General features: G+C 36.8%; 1 protein-coding gene across 2 annotated transcripts; it reads left to right on the forward strand.

Annotated features, from left to right (window-relative positions):
• The first annotated feature begins 281 nt into the window (after positions 1 to 281).
• On the forward strand, positions 282 to 22183 carry LOC118157614 (MAGUK p55 subfamily member 4-like). Of its 2 annotated transcripts, XM_035312018.1 has the most exons (21): positions 282 to 968; positions 2851 to 2972; positions 3926 to 4003; positions 4523 to 4603; positions 5161 to 5292; positions 5975 to 6056; positions 6978 to 7063; positions 7518 to 7589; positions 8038 to 8234; positions 9394 to 9458; positions 10219 to 10236; positions 11265 to 11303; positions 12559 to 12579; positions 13817 to 13831; positions 14972 to 15013; positions 15854 to 16024; positions 17066 to 17146; positions 18065 to 18158; positions 19005 to 19113; positions 20775 to 20909; positions 21751 to 22183. In XM_035312018.1, exons 1-21 carry the CDS (start codon positions 719 to 721, stop codon positions 21940 to 21942), a joined length of 2082 nt encoding a protein of 693 aa, XP_035167909.1. In that variant the 5' UTR covers positions 282 to 718; the 3' UTR covers positions 21943 to 22183. The 2 variants fall into 2 exon arrangements, with proteins under 2 accessions (XP_035167909.1, XP_035167910.1); XM_035312019.1 differs by lacking the exons at positions 10219 to 10236; positions 11265 to 11303; positions 12559 to 12579; positions 13817 to 13831; positions 14972 to 15013 and adding an exon at positions 20033 to 20101.
• Positions 22184 to 22505: the final 322 nt, after the last annotated feature.

The following is a 22505-nucleotide window of genomic DNA, read 5'->3' on the forward strand; positions in this document are numbered from 1 at the left end:
AATTAATTCATATACAAGCCACACTGAATTTAACACGCGTTTCTGCATTACTACTTAAAAACAGAATTTAAAAACTTATTAACATTTAAATAAAAAATTATAGTTTATGCTGCTCTTTATAATGAAAGATGATGTAGGAGTTGTGTTAGATTAGCAAATAACTTTTTCTCTCTCTGAAAGTAGCAGGCAACTATAAATGTCCAAAGCAGATCATGATACAGTTGAGGTAAGGTGTGGATTTTCTGTTTTGGGTTTTTGTTTATTTTTCAATTCACTTTGAGGTAATAAAAAGGAAAATATGAAATCTTTGTGAAACAAGTACTTCCAAAGACCTTAAATATTAAGTGATTGAAACAGGGTTCCCTTCTTTACAAAACCATGCCTTTGCCCAATGAAAATTCAATAGAAACTCGCAAAATCCTTACATTTTAATATTGTATCAATGAGAATAATTATATTTAATTTTGCTTTGAATATGATTCTTTCAAAGCTGTGTAAAGCATTTTGTATTGTGTTAAACAAGCTTTAAAGTTCTACGGAAAAAGGATAACTTTCCATCGTGGTGCACTTAAAGCCGGGGAACAAAAGATACACAGAACAGTTTAGCTTGCTGCATTAAGTAGTCTAAAACAATGGCAATTCCAAGAAGTAAAACAGTAAGTTTGCAGTTGTCTTATGTTTTGGTTGCTAGTGGGTAACTGAATTTACACTTGGGCTCATGCCTTTAGTTTGTGCTTGCAACCACTTGTGCCCTTCAAATAAGAATGGTTGTCCCCACTCTTTTTTATTCTACTTCCTTATCAATTTAAAATACCTGATGATTTTCCAATATGAACGTATTCTTTTCCCTAGTTCAGCATCTATCTTTGTGAAACCTACTTGGTGTGAATGCTGCACTCTGAACAAGTGGATGGAGTCTCCTGGAATGAAGAAGATGGAGGTGCCGGCAGTCTGCAGTCAAGATAATGGTACTTACAACTCTTGCATCTCTTTTTCCAGGAGAAGGAAAACTGGCTAAAAGTCTTATTCTGTGCACATGTGATTCTCATGTGAGACACGAGAGAGATGAACATATCTAGAAATTTTATTACCTAATAATGGGAACGATTCTTAATCTGAAATGGCGGTAGGCAGTTACTTTATAGTGTCAGAAGAGAATACCTGGCATTTGTTTCTGGCTTATGAAGTCAGGGGTCTCTGCAGCTGTATCAAGAGTTATTAGTAACTGCAAGAGGTGTTTGTTTGTTTGTTTGTTTTGATTAAGGAAATAATTCTCTATATTTCAAAGATTTGTGCTTCTGTATTGAATGCACTGGTCTATTTGACCACTTCGTATAGTGATAGCATTCTTGGAGACAATTAGGTGGTGCAAGTCCTCAAATAGAGGTAACCACTAACAAGGAAAAAGGTCTTAAAGTATTTCAACCAAAGCTAACATTCTGTTAGGCAGTAGGAATTATAGAAAGGAATCCTTTTACAGTTAACTGTGTTGCGGGAGATATTTTCCTATGGGGCTTACAGTCTGGGTTCACAGAGTTCATGGATCTTAATCATTATTTATGTAAGTGTTTAGATGTCCGCTTTCCAGAAATAGATAATTGATAATGAGGTACTTTCCCAAGCTTCAGAGTTTGGATATTCAACAGTTCTGCCTAATGATAGAGGTAGAAGTCCTATCTGCAGAAGCTAAACAAGGAAGCACCTATATAAATTCTTGCATAATGAAAATAACTCAGTGAAACTAAATTTGAAGACAGATCCAACACAAGGGTCGGTAGCATCACACAGGCTAGACTTGATAATGGAAACAACTGTCAGTGGCTGTAAAAATTGTTCTCAGGAGAAAAATAAGTAGAGAAGAGTTGGTTTATATGTTCAGGTTTGCTATGGTGACTGGATAATGGCAGCTGATTATACTGTGTGCATCAAAGAGTACTTGGTTAATGTGAGTCTGCTGGATGAGCTGTAGTTTAATGAAAAACTTTTTATTTTGATTTAATTAAAATCAAGATGCTAGTAGCTTCTATTTCAACATCTTTCCTGTATTGCAGTATTGCTTGTTAAAACATACTATGTTTAATGTTGCTTTTTTACAAAAAAAAAAAAAAAGTAAAGCTTCTAGTTACAGTCTTACTGCTGAGATTAAAGTAAATTCCATGCACTCACTAAAATCTGTTCTGTATCTGGACCTGTTTTTGCATAAAATCTCATCTATTTGTCACTCTTACCTTTGGTTCCTTGAGACTTTAAAAGAACACTGTCTCCCCCCCCCCCCCCCTCCCCCCACTGTACAAGAATACTGTTCCTAACAGATCAAATGCTACTTTTGAACGGTAAGAACAGCTCTTCCTGTTTCCTGGGAAGTGTTCTGAGTGTCTGACAGCTGTATATATTTAATGGGATGATGCATTTTATTAGTGATGTCCTCCAGAATTTCTGCACTTCTCAAACATGCAAAAAGAAGTGGTCCCTGGCTCAACCAGTGGGTCATCTAAAAGAAAAGCCTATAAAATGAACAAGGCAATTTTTTATGCCTGTCTCTTTTCTGTAGGAGGTCTGAGTTCAAAACTCAGACTTCTGGTATGTGTGGGATTCCCCATGTGTTTTTTCTCACAGGTCACTTTAAAATTGTTGGTATTGACCTACCCCTGATGAATAACATAATAGAAAAAAATCTCTTATACAACAGAGTTGATTGCAAGGAACATGTAGTGCAGACAGAAAATCAGGATATATTTCCTGAAAGTATAAACTGAGGCAAGTTGCTTTTCAGAGGTCTGGGTCACTGGTTGGCTTTGGTTGATCTATTTGTACTGAAATATGTTGCGCTTTTCTGTTTCTTGGACTCAGGTTTGTCTCATGTTCTGACCCTAGTGCTACAAGAACTGAGTTTGCTCTGTAAAAGAGATGTCAATGGTGTTGGCATGTTATATGACCTGCTCAGATCTCACTGGCTGCAAGCACTTTTAAAGGTAAAATAATATTCAGCTATTACAGTGAAGGTTTCTTGGAGAGCATTGTCTAGGGAATAGCTATTTTATTTTGCCATGTCTGAACAATAAAAATTTAATTACACTAACTGCTACTAGTCCTAATCTTGGGACTAACAGCAGCAGTCAAGGTGAACAAAACCACTTTTGCTTTAAGGATAAAAAAATATTTTCTCTTTTGTAATGTCCTAGACACTAAAGTCCTTACTTGAAGTGTCTGCACTAAGGCTGTGGGCATGGAAACACAGGCTGAGCACAGCACTGTTCAGCTGTCTTTTTGTGCTCTTAAATCTTTGGCTTTTTATCCCATTTCTTGGCATGGATGTTTGTGAAATTTTACTGTTTCGTTTTGGCCACACTGATCCTGTGTTCAGCTGAACATTGCACATTGTTACAGAGCAGAATTTTGGGGTGTGCTTCTGTCTGAAACAGCAATATCTCTTTATAAGACAATTTCTATACAAATTCTGCTTTTGTTCTAACAAGGCTTTTAAAAATCTTTCCATTTTAAAGAAGAAAAAAAATCCAATGGATAATAATGCTTGTATGGCAGTTCTAAATACTGCAATTCATTTTAAGTTAAATTTGACATTGTTAATCAGGCCCCACAACTTAGGAAAGAAAGTAAGCCACAACTCAAAGAATCGATGCTGTCATGCCACTGTCCTGTGTAATCAGATTTTCTCATTGGAAAATTAAAAACTGCAGCATAACTGGCTAGCTGGATGATAATGTGGAAAGACCATTAATTACAGAATCAATTCCAGATCCTTTTTTTGACATTAAAGATTGAGATCACAAGCTCTATGGCTCTAGTTGTGTTGAGAAACTCCTAGAAATTCCATCATGTCCTTTGCATGTTGTGTATGTATCTATAGTCAAGAGAACAGATCATGTCGTCATTGCATTGTCTTGTCTGTCATGGTGTGCAACAGATTTACGAATGCCTCCAAAACTACCTTGGAAAAAGGCCCATTCCTGTCACGCTGCAGGCACGTGCATTGAATCGTGAGGTAAGACTATGTACACAGTGTATTGTTTAACTCACTAATAACAAACTAACCAACTTAGCTGCAGATAACAATGTTTATTTTGTCTCCTGTGAGCACACTATATTAAATGGAAAGATTCTCTCTTCGCATGTTCAACAGTTGGTAACCCTCCCTGTGTTGAGAGGGATAAGAAATAAATACAGCTGTCATTGCCAGCTGCATGAGCCCTGACAAGTGTATTTTTTTATTTTTTCTAATTAATTATTCACTTCCAAATTTCTGAATTAATGAGAGTTAATGACCAAGCGGAGAAACTGACGCTGATGATATCAGTTGAGGCATAGAAGAAGCTAATTTAGAGCACGTGGCACTGTGCCTGAACTAAATAAACTGTGCCTGCCTGAGTAATGTGCAACTATAGTAATATGGTCTGATTCCAGAGCATTATATATATGCTCTTTAGTCATATAATATGCAGATCTTAAAATACTTTATTGTACTCCATAACCAGTCTCTGTGCTTATTCTCTTATGTTATCAGGTGGTAGAGTTGCTGCGTGAAGCCCCTCAGTCTGGAGAGATCAAAGAGCTAAGAAGACTACTGAGAGCCCCACACTTGAGGGCAAGTGCTGCTTAATAAAAGAAAGAGTTGTCTCATAGAGGTATCTGGAATGGGAATGGAAACAGATGGACAGCTGCTCATGGAAACTGGCAAAGGACCCAGAAAAAGCTTAGTTTCCTAGTCATGAGCTAACCTAGTTGAGAATCAAGATGAGGACTGTATCTGAAGTACTTGCAGCTGCAGTGTGTTGCATTTTATTAGGGACTGCATTTGAGAGAGAGATTTCTTACAAAGTTAAATTCTGAGCAGTTGATACAGACCTAAAAACCCGAAGTTTACATGATGTGTAACTTGTGTTCTTACCCTAGAGCTCCGAATAGAAATGTTCCATCTTTTTTAAGTTTTCTAGAGGAAGTAAAGAGAGGAACTGTTCTTAAAGCTTTCTTTCAGTTTACATTTCCAAGTGGAAAGAAGAAGTCATCAAGGTGTGAAATGGACTTATGTCTACTTGAGAACTTAGTCTCTGAATTCTGTTTCCTGACCAGTCACAGTTTAAAATCTATTCTATTGTCTGATCTTTGCTGATGGGTTTGTTTGTTTGTTTTTGTTTGTAACAGGCCATGCTATCTGCTCATGATACTGTAGCCCAGAAAGATTTTGAACCAACACTTCCCCCACTGCCTGACAACATACCTGAAAATGAGGAAGCCATGAGGATTGTCTGCTTAGTGAAAAACAACCAGCCTCTGGTAGGGAGTTTTCTGATGTCTCTCAAATTACTTCATCTTTCTCAAGTATTGCATAATGTATCATGTGCATATTGTTTTTTTTTTGTTTTTTTTTCCCTTAGGAATGTCACAGAGATTGTGTGCATATTTGTCTAGCTCTTAGAGAATCACAAGAATTGTTGAGGTTGGAAAGTGCATTAGGAGACCATCTAACTATTCATGATCAATGCAGGCACAACTTGTTGTTCAGAGCCCTGTCCAGTCAGGGTTTGAACATTTGGCAGATGTTTTTATTTTGGAAAATTCAAAATGCAAATAGGACTGAGAGCTATTCCCTTGGCCAAAATAGGAAGGAAGGAAAGAAAGGAGGAAGAACTAAAAGGTTCATTTGTGCTTATAGGCTGAAAACATAGTATAGTTTGACTAATCTGCTTTAGGAAAAGATAGGTATAATATTTGAGATAAAGATTTCTCCGAGTTGGTCATCGAGGTTATTTTAGCATGATGGGACTTGAGGATGTTGAAGGACTTAGTACAATGCAATAGTACTACTACTGATACATTCTTGCTAGATCTGTGTGTTGTGTTAAAAAGGTGCATCTTTCAATGCCTTTTTGTCGTTGCAAAGGAGGTAAGGCTTGTGATTTGAAAGGAAACTTACAGCTTCTTCAGTGATCAAACAGTGTTTTTCTTTGTTTGCCAGGGTGCAACCATTAAGCGCCATGAGATAACAGGTGACATAACAGTTGCCCGTGTGATCCATGGTGGGCTAGCAGACAGAAGTGGTATGTATAATTTGAATAAAGATAATACAAAATTAAACTTGAAATAAGATATTTTGAAATGAATAGCTTTGCTTCTACAATTCATCTTGTGTGATGAGCAAGGAGATGCGTACACTGGATAGCACTGCGTAAGCAGTAATATGTTGCAGTGGGTTTGATTCTGCTTTCATTTTCACGTGAACATGATATGTTTTGAGAGTTGAGGTACAAATACAGCTTTTCATTATCCAGATGTTGGCAGAAAGCCATAAATACATAGATCTGTTATGAGATCGATTGGTAATAACCAGAACTGTGATGTAACAAGAATACTGGCAGCTCATTCCCTAATGGAGAAATAAAATCACAGACTACAGATATATCCTTCCATAAGATAAAGGGCTCTGAGGAATATGTAGTAATACTTCCTTTCACTAGTCAACTAAACATTTTGGTAGCATTAGTTGCTAAGCAAACTTAGTAATGTTTCCAAGGAAACACCATTACTTAGTCATCCTAGAATTGCATGTGTTCCATGTTCCTTTGGAAATTGAACTAAAATGTAAAACAGTGGAAATAAAATTGAATTGCAATCATTATAATGTTTCTGTTGGTATTGTCTGGCTTCTGTTTTCTTCTCTACACAGAAACGATAGGCAGTAGATGAGTGTGTTTCTAGTTGGATTAATATTTGAGTTATTGTAATTGACATTAATTGTTCAGTAGAAGTAAACAATCTTGTGAAGACTTCATAAAAGATTTAAAGGGGTCCCAAGGCGTCCCTCTGCACCCAAGTGATAAGGAATTTCTAAAGGTCTGTTTCCAAGTCTCATGATTTATTAGTGTAATGGGTTTAGATGGAAGATGTTCAAAAATGATTTTAGGAAATAAAGCTATATTAAAATGCTTCTGCTGCTGCTTTCCTCCTTGTTTTCCATGTAGGGTTGCTGTATGCTGGAGACAAACTAGTGGAAGTAAATGGAGTTCCTGTTGAAGGACTTGAGCCTGAGCAAGTTATTAATATTCTGGTATTGAATCTATTTTGAATTTTTTTCTACTTGAGGAGTAACTATGCTGTTCTTCTTCCCTACCTGTCTGCGCCCTCCACCTCCCTCGCCCAGTCTGAAATTTATAACAGAAAATTCAGATTATGAACTTCATCCACCTCAAGGAAACAGCTGCTTATGAAATCAGAATGTCTTGTGCAAATTCAGGCTTAAAGAAACAACGCATGTATGGAAAAAAAAAATCACCACACACTGATTTCACTGAATTAAAATTATTCAGTTTCCTTCTTGATTCTACTTTAAAAAAAAAAAAAAAAATTGGTATCATATTAACTCAGTCTGCCTAATTCCAGCTGTCATACAGACATTATGTATAGTAACCTCAAAGCCATGCAGTGTTAAGTTTGTGCTGATGAAAATTGATTATGTTGAATACCAGTTATATTACATGTTATTCCTTTCTTTAATCATTTAGGCCTTGTCTCAGGGAACAATTATGTTCAAGTTGATTCCAGTTTCTGATCGTCCTGTCAGCAACCAAACAACAGTAAGATGCACTTTTTTCCAGGTTGTTAATGTAAGCAGTTGCAACAATAATATCTGCATAGGGGTGTGATGCCCTGGTATGTAAAGACATGGTATTCCTTACAAGTTTACTGCAGTCCTTAAAGCGTTACTTGTCTTAGTGGCTGCCTTTCATCTGATGTCAATATGCTGTTGCTGAAACAGTTAATATAGTAAGCTGAAATATAGTTGTGTTAAAGGTAAAGACAGTTTTGGAGTCATCTAGAGGATAGAGGTGAATTTTCATGATTGATAGTGCTTCTTTCTTTGCCCCCCTTTTCCCCAGCGAATAGGTAAGAATCGGTGCTTGATCTTTTTTTTTTTTTTTTTTTGAACATGACTTCATCATTAATTGACTTAAGTAGCAGCCATACCTGGCTTTGTGATTATAAAGCTCATGTTGTACCATGTTGTGTTTTTTTGTTTGCCAGCTATACGTGCGAGCAATGGCAGATTACTGTCCATTGCAAGATCCTGCCATACCGTGTGCTGATGCAGGTTTGCCTTTTAAGAAGGGTGAAATACTTCAGATTGTGGACCAGAATGATGCTCTCTGGTGGCAGGCCAGGAAAGTTTCAGATCTCAGTGCCTGTGCTGGACTTATACCCTCAAATCATCTTCTTAAAAGGTAAAGAAGCCTTAATTTTTCTGGTTTCCAGTCCACAAATAATCCAGTTATTCAGCTTTTGCTACTAAAACTTCTACCAGTCATAGCAGTAGGATTTGGTGGTATGGCAAGCATCCTTCTTTTTACTGGTCTTACTCCTTACTTACTTACTCTTACTCCTTCCTTAAGAGTACCTGTGTAAGAACATGCTTTTGAAAATATCTGTTTTATCTGAAATCCAAGTCTAAGAAGCCAACAGTAGTTGCATAGTCTTTTTGCTAGTTGCAAAGCCATCTAGTGGAGCGTAGCATCTGAAAGGTGAACAGAAATTAAGGGCCTTGACTGTTTAGGACCATCATTAATGATTTAAAAGAAAAAAAAAGAAGCTGTGGGAGGGTAGTGCGGGATATTAAAATGTATGGCAGAGGAGCATAGTTTTATCTTTAAAAAATAAATGAAAAAAATGAGGCATGAGTAACTTCTTCAGCGTTGGTCAAAACTCATGACCAGATGAAAAGGAGGTTGGAGAGGGGTGAGAGAATGCCTGAGGAGAAACAAGAATTCCTTGCCTGTTTTCTGCATAAATATCCTACTGTTTGTTTCTGAAGGCATCCAGTGTAAACAGAAGCTAAACTGCTGTAGCACACTCGTGTGATCCTCTTACCATGTCCCATCTACGTTACCCTCAGGAAAATACGAGGCCATGCTAGGCCTTCTGATCACAGAATAGTTAAGGTTGGGAGGGACCTCTGGAGGTCATCTTGTCCAACCCCCTTGCTCAAGCAGGGCCATGTGATAAGCTTTGATTTATGCTACATACAAATGTGGCTGCAGTTTTTATAATGGATGTTGAAATCACACCAGGCTGTGATTGAGGCTGGAAGCAGAAGGCTCTCTTCTAATTTCTACAAGTCTGTAGAACAGCATGGTTAATGTGCCTGTCCCTACATGTTAATCGAAAATAGTTCGGGGCTGCTGATTTGGAAATTGCCGTTAGGTGGCGTCTGCTATTTTTGAGCACTCTGCAATGGGCTAGAACATTGTTAATATTTCCATTCTTGGTGTCTTCTACCAGCTCTGTACTGATTTATATTATACATAGTGAATCGGATTGGAGCATAGTGCCCTTGTGTACAGATTATTTCTTTTTTTTAACTGTGCTAAATTTATTGCTTCACAGGAAGCAGCGAGAATTCTGGTGGTCTCAACCTTTCCAGCCCCACCTCTGTCTCAAATCATCAATGTGTGAGTAAAAAGTTATTTGAATGGTAGAGTAGGAAGAAGTTTTGTTTCTACTTCCCAGAATACTGAAACATAAGCTCATGCAAATTTGGTTTAAATAAAAGACATTGTTTCTGGAAACACTTCAGAAGGGTGTTTAGAGTATTCGCTTGAAAATACCTACCAAATGATAGATTACGTGGAGGGCTGGTGCTGGTGATCATCTCCAGTGTACTTGGGATGTGTCAGAGAAGTGAAGAGTTAAGTTCCTTCTGAAATATGTAAGAGCTAGAGCTCTCTGTGCCCATAGAACTGGGCGTGAGGAAGTCTGAAGTGACAAAGGTACTAGCCTAGTGACTTTCCAGAGACACACATAAAAGTTCTGCACTGTAAGATGCTGTGCAGTATGTTTAGAATATTTATTTGACATAACAGCATTGAGAGAAAGAGAACTTTTTTCCTCAGTGTAAGTTAACCTATACTTCCTGTGGGTTTACTTGTGGTGACAATCCAGAAACATTATCCTCTGCCAATTATAATTTAACTTTCTGTAAATTTGTACTTACTGTCCAACAAAGAATGTTCATCCTGTTTTTTCTCACCACTTTTCCCACTATTTCTTTATACTTGCATAAAAATATCATTTTTCCTGTTGTGATAACTCTCAGATTAAGTGTCTTTTATTGTGTAGGATTCTTACCACACTGATTACTTCGTTAGAGCTCTCTTTTACAGTAATTTTATTGCATTTTAACTGCTTCAATGGACATGATACACTGGGCAGTAAGCACTGTGGAAGAAGGTAGGAGATGGTCCCTGGGCTACATTGCATGTCTATACCTAGAATCAACATAGCTTTTTTTTTTCTTAGCTTTTTAAAAAGTTGCCAGAAATAAGGCAGTGGTAGTTTCTTTTACATGTATTTGCTTAGTTCCTGTTTCGTGTGCAAATCTTTTGTTTCCTTAAAATAGTAGAAACCTACATTTTCTACTAGTGGAAAATTAAATTGTGTATCTGGTAGGTAACCGAGATTTTGGAAGGGGTGCTTTAAGAAAAGGAGAACTGATTTCCCCACTTTCTCTCCCATCTTCAGCAGCCAACAACCTCCAAGAGAGTATTTCTTTAAAGGGTACCTTTGGGCAAATGCTTAGGTTGGAGGCAGTAGTTTACTGGGACTGGAGGAATATGGTCGACACATGCCCTGAAACTGGAAAATAGCTGCTGCTGGGCCTGTCTGCAGGGGCATACAAGAAAAGAACACCCAAACTGTACAGTATTGCGAGCCCATGAGATTGCCCAAACCCTGACGTTAGATTTCAGGGACATGAATTGATGTAGTCTGGGCATGGAGAGGGAGCTGAATTGGTATTTTCTTTCTCTTTCCATGTGAAAATAAGTAAAGATCAACCAAATAAAACCATTTTCTTGAGCAAAATATACTAGAAAGGTGTGCACACAGGCTATGAGAGAGAATAGAGTGAGTGAAAATTGTTCTGTCATGGTAATATTTAATAAATAGATTTCTATAGGATGAATAGAGCAACAACCATATTAAACCCCTTAGTACTTCAAAAACAATTCAAATTAGACATCTACACCTCTTGGTCATAAACACTTCAAAGCACTAGTTTAAGAGCAGCCCTTTGCTCACTAAAGGTGATGATGATGGAGTTGCAGTGCTTGAAGTCCACGAAGATGTCTAAAACTGATCTGAGCTTCATATCTTTTCTTTCTGATGTCTGAGTTCAGTCTTGTAAGATCTGTAAGGGTTTTGTTTCCTCCACATTTTTTTTTTCTGATTCATCGAACTTTTTTTGTGTTGATCTGCAGAGGATGACATGCAGATTGATGAGAAGTGTGTGGAAACAGGTAACTGAATTCCCTTGATGATTCTCTTTGCTTCAAAGTAGTAGCTAATCAAAGTGTGGTTTTGTTTCCCAGGTAAAGAGAATCATTCTCCAAGTGAACTTAGTTGTAGATGTTTTTATTATTATTTTTTTTCTTTGGAAACATGATAGTGTATTAAAATGGGCTTTCTGCGCTTCTGGTGTACAGTGAATGACTGTTTACAGTGAGGTATTGTGCTGAAATGAGGGACCACCCAAAAAATATGAGATCCAACTTGTTTGATTCAGGTTTGCTCTGTGTAATGTTAACATAATTTTTGTCTATTCTAGATTTCATGCTAGAGATTATTGTAATCTTTGAGTACCCACACAATTGATTGTCCAGAGTCTGATCTGAGGTGAATACAGTTTTAGGAACTGAGCAAGAATAGTTATTTATGTAAATAGTACTTGCTCCCTAAAGTGGCATAGCTTATTCCTCCTCTTCCTGAAGTATTTCAGAAAGTTGGGATGTGATCCTGCTGCAGAACTTCTTGCACGGTTCTCTGAAGTGATTGCTGCAGTCTATACTTGGATTGGATTAGGAGGCTTGAAAAACTGCCAGCATATGACTTTTACCATGTTAAATGCAACTTTGAAAATCTGAGACAACACCCCCAAGTAATATAAGGGCATGTGGGTACCTAAATCCATTGAGATCCACTGCCATCAGCTGCCTTGTGCCTTCCAGTGTTAGATTTTGCATACATGGTGGGCATGCCTTGAACGTGGTGGGCTCAGTCCACTCACATCCTTAACTGGAGGGTAAGGATGTGGTTGCTGTCACATCCTCACCTGTAGGCTCAGATACGAGCCTGAGTCCCCTTTGCTGTTGTGCAGGGAGTATGAAAGTGTCTGCCTCACATGGAAGTAGGTACTGTGGATTTGCAGTCACACACACACAAAAAAAAAACAATTAGACTCTGTATAACGAGTCTTCTGATTCCTACACCCATCCACTTACTGCATATTATGCTATTGGAGAACAAATGTTTTCAGTTTCTAAACAGATTTCCAGAAGAGAGAGATTTCCAGGAGAGAGACCAGACAGTTAATTCAGGCATGGCAAGCTGCACTTCAGCCACCTCAGTGTAGAAGGAAGTGGGGGGGAAAACTGTGTTTGAGACACAGTTTGAGCCTGAAAAATTAATTTTATTTATTTATTTATTATTATTATTTTATTTATATTTATTTTTTTATTTATTTTTAATATCTTTTCTCTCTGGATTTCTAAAAAGATGAAGAAACATTTGAGTCTGGTAAGTTCCTCTATCCTAACAGAATTCCTTGCTATTGTTTTGCTGTGAGAAGTGTGTCCACAGAAAAGCAAGTGGATTAAAAACAAAAACAACAACAACAACAAAACAAACAAGCAGATGACAAAAGTAAGAATACTATTTTAGTTTTAAAAGCCATTCTGGCTTGAAAGGACATTCTGTAAAATCCTGTTGGCTTAAGTCTCTTCTTCCTGTCAGGTTTTTATTCTGTTACCCCACAGAGGCAATGCAATTGTTTCTTATGCATCAGTAACAGATACATATATCAAATCTTACTCAGTTATACCTGTGCAAGCTGCAACAGCAGGGGGCTGCATTGATGGCAGAAAGGATAATGGGATTTACTGAGCGTGACAGAAGGCCTGACTCCACAGTGTCTGTAGGACCCGTTGATGTGGTAGAGAAGAAAGCTGTTCTGAATTGTTGATTGTGTGCATGTTTGGTATGCAACAAACAAAATGCGTTTATGAAATGAATGCTTTATGCATAAGAGAGACAGTCAGTCAGTGGTGTTTTTTAACCAAGCTGATCTTTGTCAGGAAAAGCTACATATTTATTGCATATTCAGAGTTCTGCAAAACTTAAATTTTCTGAAATAGGTAAGTTTTCCATTAAAATAAATCTACTGCTAAACTTCTTGTTTGAGATATTTGGCAGTTTTGTGGACAAAATGTGATTCCACCTTACTTTTCGTGCTGCTAATCTCCACTTGACTTGCCAGTAGGATCTTCTATCACAGATGGTTGATTTTTCTTCCACCTCTCAAGCAGTGCCCAAAGCTTTTAACACAGAACCAGCAGGTCTACAAGACCTTTTTTTGTTTTGTTTTCAGTCTAGGACATCAGTGATAATTGCATTTGGGGATTACACTTGCAAATCCTATTCAGTACTCACTACTGAGTCAGCTCTCTGCTGTGTCTAGACAGGAATAAAATCACAAATTTTCCATCCTTCATTTTACTTTAACAAGTAGCTGGCCAACTTTGTGAGATATTTTGCAAGTACAATTACTGAAGTAGGTGCTGTAGCTGAATGTCGTCTTTTGGGAAATTAATATTCATGCTTCATGTTTTGTTGGGTACTTCTTGGATTTAAAGCCTGCAATACCCTTTCCACAAATTTCCTAAAAGCTTTGGGTAATGCTGGTTGGTTTCTTTATCTTAATTTTGAGAAAATAGTCTTTACTAATTGTTCTGTCTGTCTTTGTTTGAACACTCAGAGGAGCTTAAAGAAGGTAACACTAACTCTTCTTTCCTCCCTATTTCCTATAAGCAATAGGCTTTTAGAATTTATCAGAGCTTATTACGTTACCTGGAACTACACTCCACTTACGATATCTGATAGCTGATTTGCTTGTTCACTGTAGGATTCCGTGCTACACTCCATACCATAGAACAGAGAGAAGATAAAGCAGAAGTCCTTAAAAAGATGTGAATAGTAGCTCAAAATAAATGAAGATTAAAAAAACAAAAACCCTATGCTTATGTCTTCTGTATCTCATTCTTGATTTAGCAAGGTCTAAATAAAGGCAGTACACAGCTTGGATAACTATATTCACGATTAGGGAAAATTAGGAGTCTTTTTTGAAGAGAAATGTAAACACCATCACAATTTTTTTAGTTGCCTTCAAATCACATTGATAAAATTGCTTTTAAATTGTTAGAGCACTGACTTACTGGAAAACTGATATTTTTGAGCTTTGTAGAAGAATTTCACTTTAAAATGCATGTAGAGATTTAGAAGACTTACCGGAGTGGTTACATTATTACAAGAAACATCGAGAATGGGGGCAAAAGAAATTGGAGGAAATATATTTTTCTGTGATATTGAGGTACAGATAAAGATGATTTAAAAAAATAAATTGTCTTCATTTTACCTGAATGATCTGAGCAGATGTGTAGTGCATTTTCCAAGTTTGTTATTGGGCAGAGAAACTGATTCGTGTATTTATTTTTTATTTCTTGTTTTAAGCTGTTGTATTGTTGGTTATTTTAACGTTATAACTAAAGAATTCTTCGAAGATAGGTTTAATCTGCAAAGTTTAAATTATGCAGAGTTCTCACTGTACTTGAAGTATTTAGCAACATTGTCTGGTATCTAGATATCTTAGAAATGGAACAAATAAAACATCAAGTTCTAGATCTAATGTAGAAACAACATGACTTTCTAAGCTATTTTTTTCTCTTATAGAAATATTGGTCACATTTGAATATTTCATATTATGGAGTATTGTGCTTTTAAAATTAGATTAATCATAGTACTAGCTTATGTTTACTGCAACACTTTTCACATGGCATCAGAAATAATTGCTAGTCATTTAGGTCTTAAACTTTCACTCTCCATTTTCCTTCATGGGATTTTTTTCTTATTCTAGAAGAGGAAGAATTTGGTGAATTTGGTCAACGAGTCTTTATTGGTATGCAGTGACTAAAGATAAGTAAGGTGTTTGGGGCTTGATTTAGATTTAAAAGGTTGCATGAAGTTTCAATCAAATTTCTTCAAGTTTCTTCACCTAAAGACTTACTGAATTGAATTCTACTTGCTCTGTTTTCCAGACCTCAGGAAGTCATTTCCCTTATACTAACACATGTTCTCTTCATTTGAGCCTCTCCACATTAGATTTCTACCGAGACCTGGCCATTACCATTTTATTTGACTGCCTGCTAGACTTCACTTATTTCAAGATTCTCTGTATTACAGCATAATGTTCTGTTGTCTGTCATACATCAAGAATAATTGAGTGCTTTCATTAGAAAAGTAGACAGACCTAAAAGTGAGGTTTTCAGAATTGGATGGTAAGGTGAAGCAACAAACTTGTCCTTGTTACTAAACCATAGTGATCTGTAAAATACTGAGATTCATTCTGTAGGCTGGAGCAAATATTCCGGATTTGTTTTAGCAGAGTGTAACAGCTACACCTTGAAAAACACCACCACCAAAAAAAATGCACAATTGGTCTGTTCCTAGTGATGCTTTATATGGCTATAAACTTCTCATGGGGCTTGTTTTGGGTGTCTTTGTGGGGTCTTTAATTTTCAGGTAGCTTTCAATGAGACTTGACCTCATTTCTAGCTGTCTTCTAATGCTCAGAGGTTTGATCAAATTGATATGTTAAGTACAGCAGCCAAATTAATGTTTAAAAAACACCTCAAAAATGCCTCAAATGTTTAGCTTAGAAGAAGACACTCTAGGCTACAGAACTAGCTGCTTGCATTTCAGTTGCAGTTTTTGGTGCTGATGCCTTTGTTCCCTACAGCTGGATTCCGCAGAAGTATGCGCCTGTGTCGCAGGAAATCCTGGAACAACCAGCAGTCATGCTCTGCTCGGTGCCCCAGCAGCTGCTACAACACTCTTGCAGCTCCATATGAGGAGGTGGTTAGGTACCAGCGGCATCCAGCAGACCGGAACAGACTAATTGTGCTAGTGGGTAAGCTGTAATTACTTTTGGATGCAAATTTCACAGCCTGTAATGGAGGGGAGGAAACAGTCTTGGTCTGAATTCATTGAGATTTCCTGCTGCTGATTGCAACAGGTAGCAGATAGTGTGTAGGTAGCTCTGAAAGCAACATTTCAAGAACGATTGTTTGTAACTTGACCTTGCTGTTGATTTTAAAGTCTAATGTATGCATTATGTTTCCTTGAGACAGTGAATGTTTTTTCTTTTTTTAAAAAAGAAGTCTTCGGCAGTAGTCATGCAGTCATGAGTTCTTATTAAAAATGCTTTTTTTTTTTTTTTTTAGAGATTTAGTTTAGTTTTATATTCAGTTGGGAATTATACAAAAAAAAAAAGTGAGAAAACATGTAATTCACTAGGAAAACGTGGAAGCATTTCTACAACCAGAATTAAAACAACCAGAATTAAAAATACTTGAATATGGCAGTACAAAGAAGAATACTTGAAGTCTTGACTGGAAAAATCTTGGTCATGGGTGGAAGGGAAAGCTTAGAAAACAAAGCCTTTTATAATGTTTGCTATAGTAAATACTGTATTAAACAGGCTACAGTCTCTTAAGTAGTCTTCAATCATAGTGACTGAAAGGAATCTGTTTTTCTGCATTGTTCTGTGTTCCTAATGAATCGGATTTAGTAAAGACAAATTGCTTGTCCTTTCTAAGTCTAGAAGTTTTGATTACCATTTTATTTTAAAATGGTACTGCTGACTTGCTTCATGGGAGTGACTGTATTGCTAGGAAGTGATTTGTGCCATGATCCATCAAGATGGCTCAGTCACTTCTGGTACATTTTTCAGGTACTTTAAGTCCACAGGATTAAACTGTGGAGTGATTACTTGTGAAGGAATCCAGCAACAGAAGTAGCTATCTGATTTCTATTCAGGTCACTGTTTACTAAAACCATGAGTTTATCGTATTTACCAGTTCACTTGTATGGGCAACATGTTGGAAAATGGGAGTTGTGCATGCGAAAGGTGCCTCTGTCAGTAAAATTAGTTGTTTTTTCAACTATTCAGGTCCTGCAGGAGTGGGTGTGAATGAGCTACGGCGAAGGCTTATTTCAAGTAACCCACAAGAGTTTCAAAGTGCTGTACCTCGTATGTAGCATTCTTCCTCTTCTCCCCTACCCCCTTCTAAAAGTGGTGATTAGGAAATGTCAGGTATCTATCTCTTGTTGGGTATTCTTACACTCTTTGCTGCATGGTTGGTTTTTACTGCAAGCCAGAGTTGCTTGGTTTTATAAGGGTTTAAGTAGTTTAAAATACTATCTTTCTCTTTGTTTTGGCAAATCAGCCAAAGATACTAGCAAGTTTGAGCTCCTGAAACCATTAGAACTTTACATAGCAGTAAATCTGTGTGGTTTTGTTTAATCATGATATGAGCTTTTTCTAGATTTTAGAAATAAGAATATTTCTTAGGCTATGAACTATATAAGTTCATAGTATTCAAATGATCGGATATGAGAATGAAGACATCTGAAGTTGGTGCTTAATAGGCTTTGCAGCTTTCCTTATTAGCATTCTGGTCTTGAATGAGACTTACACAGCTTAATTTCTGATATAATCATAGAAATGGTCTCTACTTGTGGTTATTTTGTTCTTCATTTGGAAAACCAATCATGTGATATATGAATCTGAATCTCATGGAAAAATTAGGAATTTATGCTTAGGATCTAAAAAATGAGTAAACTGTAAATGTGGGAAGGCTGGCAGAATGTTTCAGAATGAACTTGAGTTAGCTTTACTTCATGAGGAAAAGCAATTGTGTGTACCAGTTCAAAAGCAGTTATTGATTGGTTTGAGTCGCTGATGCTCAGACTAAAACACTCTCCTTCCATTCAAGCGCTGGGCAACCAGTAGCAGACAATGTTTTTACTCTGGACTAAAAAATGAAAACAACTAATTTTATTACTTATGTAAATATTGTTATATGTCTTCAAGAAGGCTGTCACATTTTCACTTATAATATTGCAAGAACTTAATTGCAATTGATTTCCATCCCATCTCTACTTTCAGACACCACTCGTGTTCAGAAGAGTTATGAAATGAATGGTCGTGAATATCACTACGTATCAAAAGAAACTTTTGAAAACATGGTGTACAGCCACAGGTAACTAAGATAAATTACACTCTTGTTATTTAAACTATAATAAATCCAAGGAAAGATGGTTTTGTAGTTAGGGCTTGGGTATGGGCTCCTCTCTGTATGCTTGCTGTATGTTTGGTGTAAATTTGGGCCAAAATTGCTTGAGCCCATTGTCTCAAAAACCCTTCATACAGTTGCAAATAAGCTCTATAGTTAATAAATAAACAGTTAATAAATAAATAGCAAATAAGCTCTATAATTAATCTTGGAATCCTTCTAAAAGTTTGATCTCCACTTCCGAGCTCATATGATGTCATTTGTAAGTTAAAAGTCTAGACCTTCTGTAAACTGGGCTGCTTTCTAAAACGAAAGAGTTCAAGTCTGTTCCTTACATCTCCACTGCAGAACGTTTGCAGTCATTACATCTTCATATAAGCACCTGAATGGTAAGGCCAAACTTTCAGAATTGTCTGCTCCTTCGTAAGCTTCAATGGTCTCTATACTAAAACAGACCAACCATCAGAAGCTACAGCTGTGCAAAGTGCTTTGAGATCTTCCCATTTATGAAGTTATTGGCACTGTACCATAGTAAAGACTTTTATACTAGAATCACAACCTCTGAACACATCATTTGTAATAGCAAAATAAGTAGAAAAATGCATGGTTTGAGATGTTGAGATTAGCTGCAATAGTCCTGATTTTGTGCCCAGCGTAGCAAGCAAGAATGGAGGTTGTTCAGCAATATTCCTTACATTTTATCATCATTCATTCTTAATCAGCGGATTAGAGCTGAATGTTTTAACCTTAAATGGAACCTTTTTTGAGACTCAAGTGCTCTTTCATTTCCCTTCTTCCTTGCCACTGTTGCAGGATGCTGGAATATGGGGAATACAAAGGCTACCTGTATGGTACCAGTGTTGATGCAGTGCGAACAGTCCTTGATGAAGGGAAGATCTGTGTAATAGACTTAGAACCACAGGTGAGTTGTAAAGGGGCAGGGAATCTACAACTGCTATCTCCTGGAAGGAAAAAATAATTTTATATATACTCTTGAGCTACTGGAACACTGTTAGATGTTTTGTCTTGTATTTCATGTTAGCTTATGGTGCTTATTAATAGTAGATCATTCTTTGCATGGGTCTTAGTGGTGGGGAAAAAATACTACAGTGACAGGTACATACAGATCTGCCTAATTCTCCTGTTTATTTGTTTCCAAGTCAACAGCTGCATTATCATTTGGAGTGATGCAGAAAAGTTTTCATACTTGTGTACAGCAAGGATCATTCATTCATGTGGAAGCTCTTGCATGGTATTTGCTGTTTCTCTAAGGCCTGTTAGTTAAGAGCTTTGTCCTTCCATTAGCAATCTCCAAACATCCTTTAACAAAAGCAACAACTTAAGCAAAAATAGGGAATTTTATCATGCATTTCTTTCTCTTTAGAAGTAATTTAACAGCTTTGAGTAAGCTACTGGTTCGTGTAACCAAATAGCTCTACAAGAACTTCAAAGGATTGCTTGCTCTGTAGACTGCAATTCATCTAAGGTCCACAGTTTGCAGATGTTAGATGTTTGAGACGGGGCATGAGACTTGTAGGATTTTGCTGGACACAGCTTTAAACATCTGTTATTTTTATGTTTAGTACTTAGGAGCTGTTTAGGCTGCTGGGTTTGAGCATCACTTATAACTGAATGTAAAGAAATAACCACAACTCACTCACTTCTAGAGACTTCCCTCTACTTACACAGAGCTAGTCAGAACCTAGGTTAGCAGCAGTTTTGTTATTCTAAATAAAAGTTAAGTTACATCACCTGTGGGGGTATTATTCAAAATCTAAATGGCTATAGGGGCAGATGAGGCCTCACTTCAGTCATCATTTTGACTCTTAAACTGTCTGTAGGTTTCTTCTGCTGCAGTTCCTGTAAACAAGAGGGAGGAGAAGGGAGAGAAGTCATCTTGTTGCTTGAACGTATGTGCCACTATCAGTTTTTAGGGTATGACTTTGGGGCAAGATTTAGTAAGGATATAAAACAATGGCACATAACAATTATTTAGTAACTACTGGGAGGTAGGAGAATTACTGTGTACTTGCCTACTTGTATTTTAAATCTGACAGGTTGGCCAACTTTACATGTTGCAATTTTTCTTTTCTTCTATCTTTTTCTTTATTTCAGTTCCCTCCCCTGCTTTGCAGTGGAGTAGTTTAAAAATGCTTGCTAGCATCAGGGAATGTTACACAGCACAGAGATTACCAAAAGCAGGATATTTTCTTCTTTGATGGAGTAAAGGTGTACTTTTCTAAAGGTAGCTACCCAGTATTTTAAAGGAAAAAAAAGTCAGATTCCTGTTTAATGTTGTTGATTTGTTAATGACAATGTCCAGACACTTACTGGCATTGAAAGCATCTCCTAATAAGGTTACCAAGCAGAATTAAACGACCAGTATGCTATACTTGCTTAATAATGTCTGCTCCAGGGATTATTAGGTCATTTTAAGGTCATTTTAAAGTAGGTGTTTGTGGAAAAGATTACTGCTAGGTCTGGAGATAACAGTGCATTGTAAACAATTGGCTTTTTATGGGAATAAAGCTGGGATGAATACACTTGAAATACTTTTAACTTCTTTTTATTCTTAATTTGCAGGGCATCCAAATAGCCCGGACTCATGAACTGAAGCCCTACATTATATTCATCAAGCCATCCAGCATAAGCTGCATGAGGCAAACTCGTAAAAATGCTAGGATCATTACAGATTATTATGTGAACATGAAATTCAAGGTGAGATTTGGAAATGGAAGAGAACCAGTTTACTACATTTGGATTGTCTTTAGAACATAATGCTTTCTACTGTGTTACTAGGTTAACATCTTTCTTTTAAAAAAAGTGTCTTGAGGATCATATCTAAGTTATTTTTGTCATTTTATTTGCTTTTTCTCTAAATTTCCTTTGAAGTAGAGGGGTTGTAATTTGTATATAGGGTATTGAGGCATTTGCATCAAACGCCTTTAAACAAGGAGAGTATTTGGTGTATTTTTTGTTCTAACTGCCTTTTAACAAGACTTGACTCAGCACATTTACTGTTTGCATTGCATTGTGTAGATGGAATGTACTTCATTTCAGTGATTTAATCAAATATTTTTCCATGTTTTAAATATTTAATGTATTGGTGTATTATATATAGTAATGCTATGTAGTGTATTACAGTATTGATAACTCCCCAGTGAGTTCTTTAGATAAAACACAAATCCTGCTTGTAGGAAATATATAGCTTGTATTTACAGTGCATCTAGTGCATTTGTCACCACTGTTTCCATTAAAATAATCCAGTTTAGGATCTTAAAATATCGGAGAAAGTGTATTAACTGTATATGGAAATAAATGGTAATTTCAATGATGAAGAAACATGAAAGTTGGGGAAATAAAATGTAAGAACATGGTGCTTTTGGGAGCAAATGGAGCATACTGAAACAAGATAATTCATTGGGAAAGATACCGCAATTGACTGTATTTCAGAGGCTTGGAGCCTCTTGTTTATGTGGCCCAAGGTGTTGCGCCGATGCCATGCAAATATGTTTATCTACATGGTACTAGAGCTTTATGCATTTATTGTATGTCACAGGAAGAAGATTTACAGGAGATGGAGGATTCTGCTAAGAAAATGGAAGATCAGTTTGGTCAGTTTTTTGATCAAGTGATTGTGAATGACAATTTACAAGAAGCATCTGCGCAGCTGCTATGTGCAGTCCATCGTGCACAGGATGAGCCCCAGTGGGTCCCTGCAATGTGGATATGCTCAGATACTCAGCCATAATTCTGAGTGGCAGGCAGCTTCATAAAGATTACAGCTTATGTTTTACTTCAAGAATAATCCTAATGTCAGGATTGTCAGAATTTATCTTTGTATGCAAGGGATTTGGAAGAGGATTAGGAAAGAAGCTGCTACAGGAGATACAATCATACTGAGTTATAGTTGTGTCCATTTTTGTACAAAAAAGGAAATGTTGCGAGCTTTCAATTACAAGAATAAATGAAAATATATTTTGTTGCATGTATTCATATAATTCACTCATTCAAAACTATAGAAAAATCAAAAACTGTATTCCCTGCTTCCTTTTTATTAGGGTCACTTATATACATGCTGGAAATCTTACTTGGTCTAGAATATATTTTTTCTTAGCAGGATATATTTGAGCAGAGTATTATTTATAAAGGTAGGTTTTGCTACTTGTCATGTTTACTTTTTAAGACAGGAGAATCATGGTTTCAGCCACAAGAATAATAGCTGTAGAAACCAGTTATCCTCCCAGTACATGTAGCATTTCTTTTCTTTTGTCCTATCGAGTAAAAACTGTCAGAATATAGACTTGTTAAAGA

This window comes from Oxyura jamaicensis, assembly GCF_011077185.1.
Source record: "Oxyura jamaicensis isolate SHBP4307 breed ruddy duck chromosome 7 unlocalized genomic scaffold, BPBGC_Ojam_1.0 oxy7_random_OJ85495, whole genome shotgun sequence".
NCBI classification, from domain to species: Eukaryota; Metazoa; Chordata; class Aves; order Anseriformes; family Anatidae; genus Oxyura; species Oxyura jamaicensis.

Coding starts and splice junctions, on each gene's coding strand:
- LOC118157614 (XM_035312018.1), top strand. CDS start 719: ATGCCTTTAGTTTGTGCTTGCAACCACTTGTGCCCTTCAAATAAGAAT. Junction 4,004..4,522: donor CACGTGCATTGAATCGTGAG/GTAAGACTATGT, acceptor TTATGTTATCAG/GTGGTAGAGTTGCTGCGTGA. Junction 20,910..21,750: donor ATGTGAACATGAAATTCAAG/GTGAGATTTGGA, acceptor TGTATGTCACAG/GAAGAAGATTTACAGGAGAT.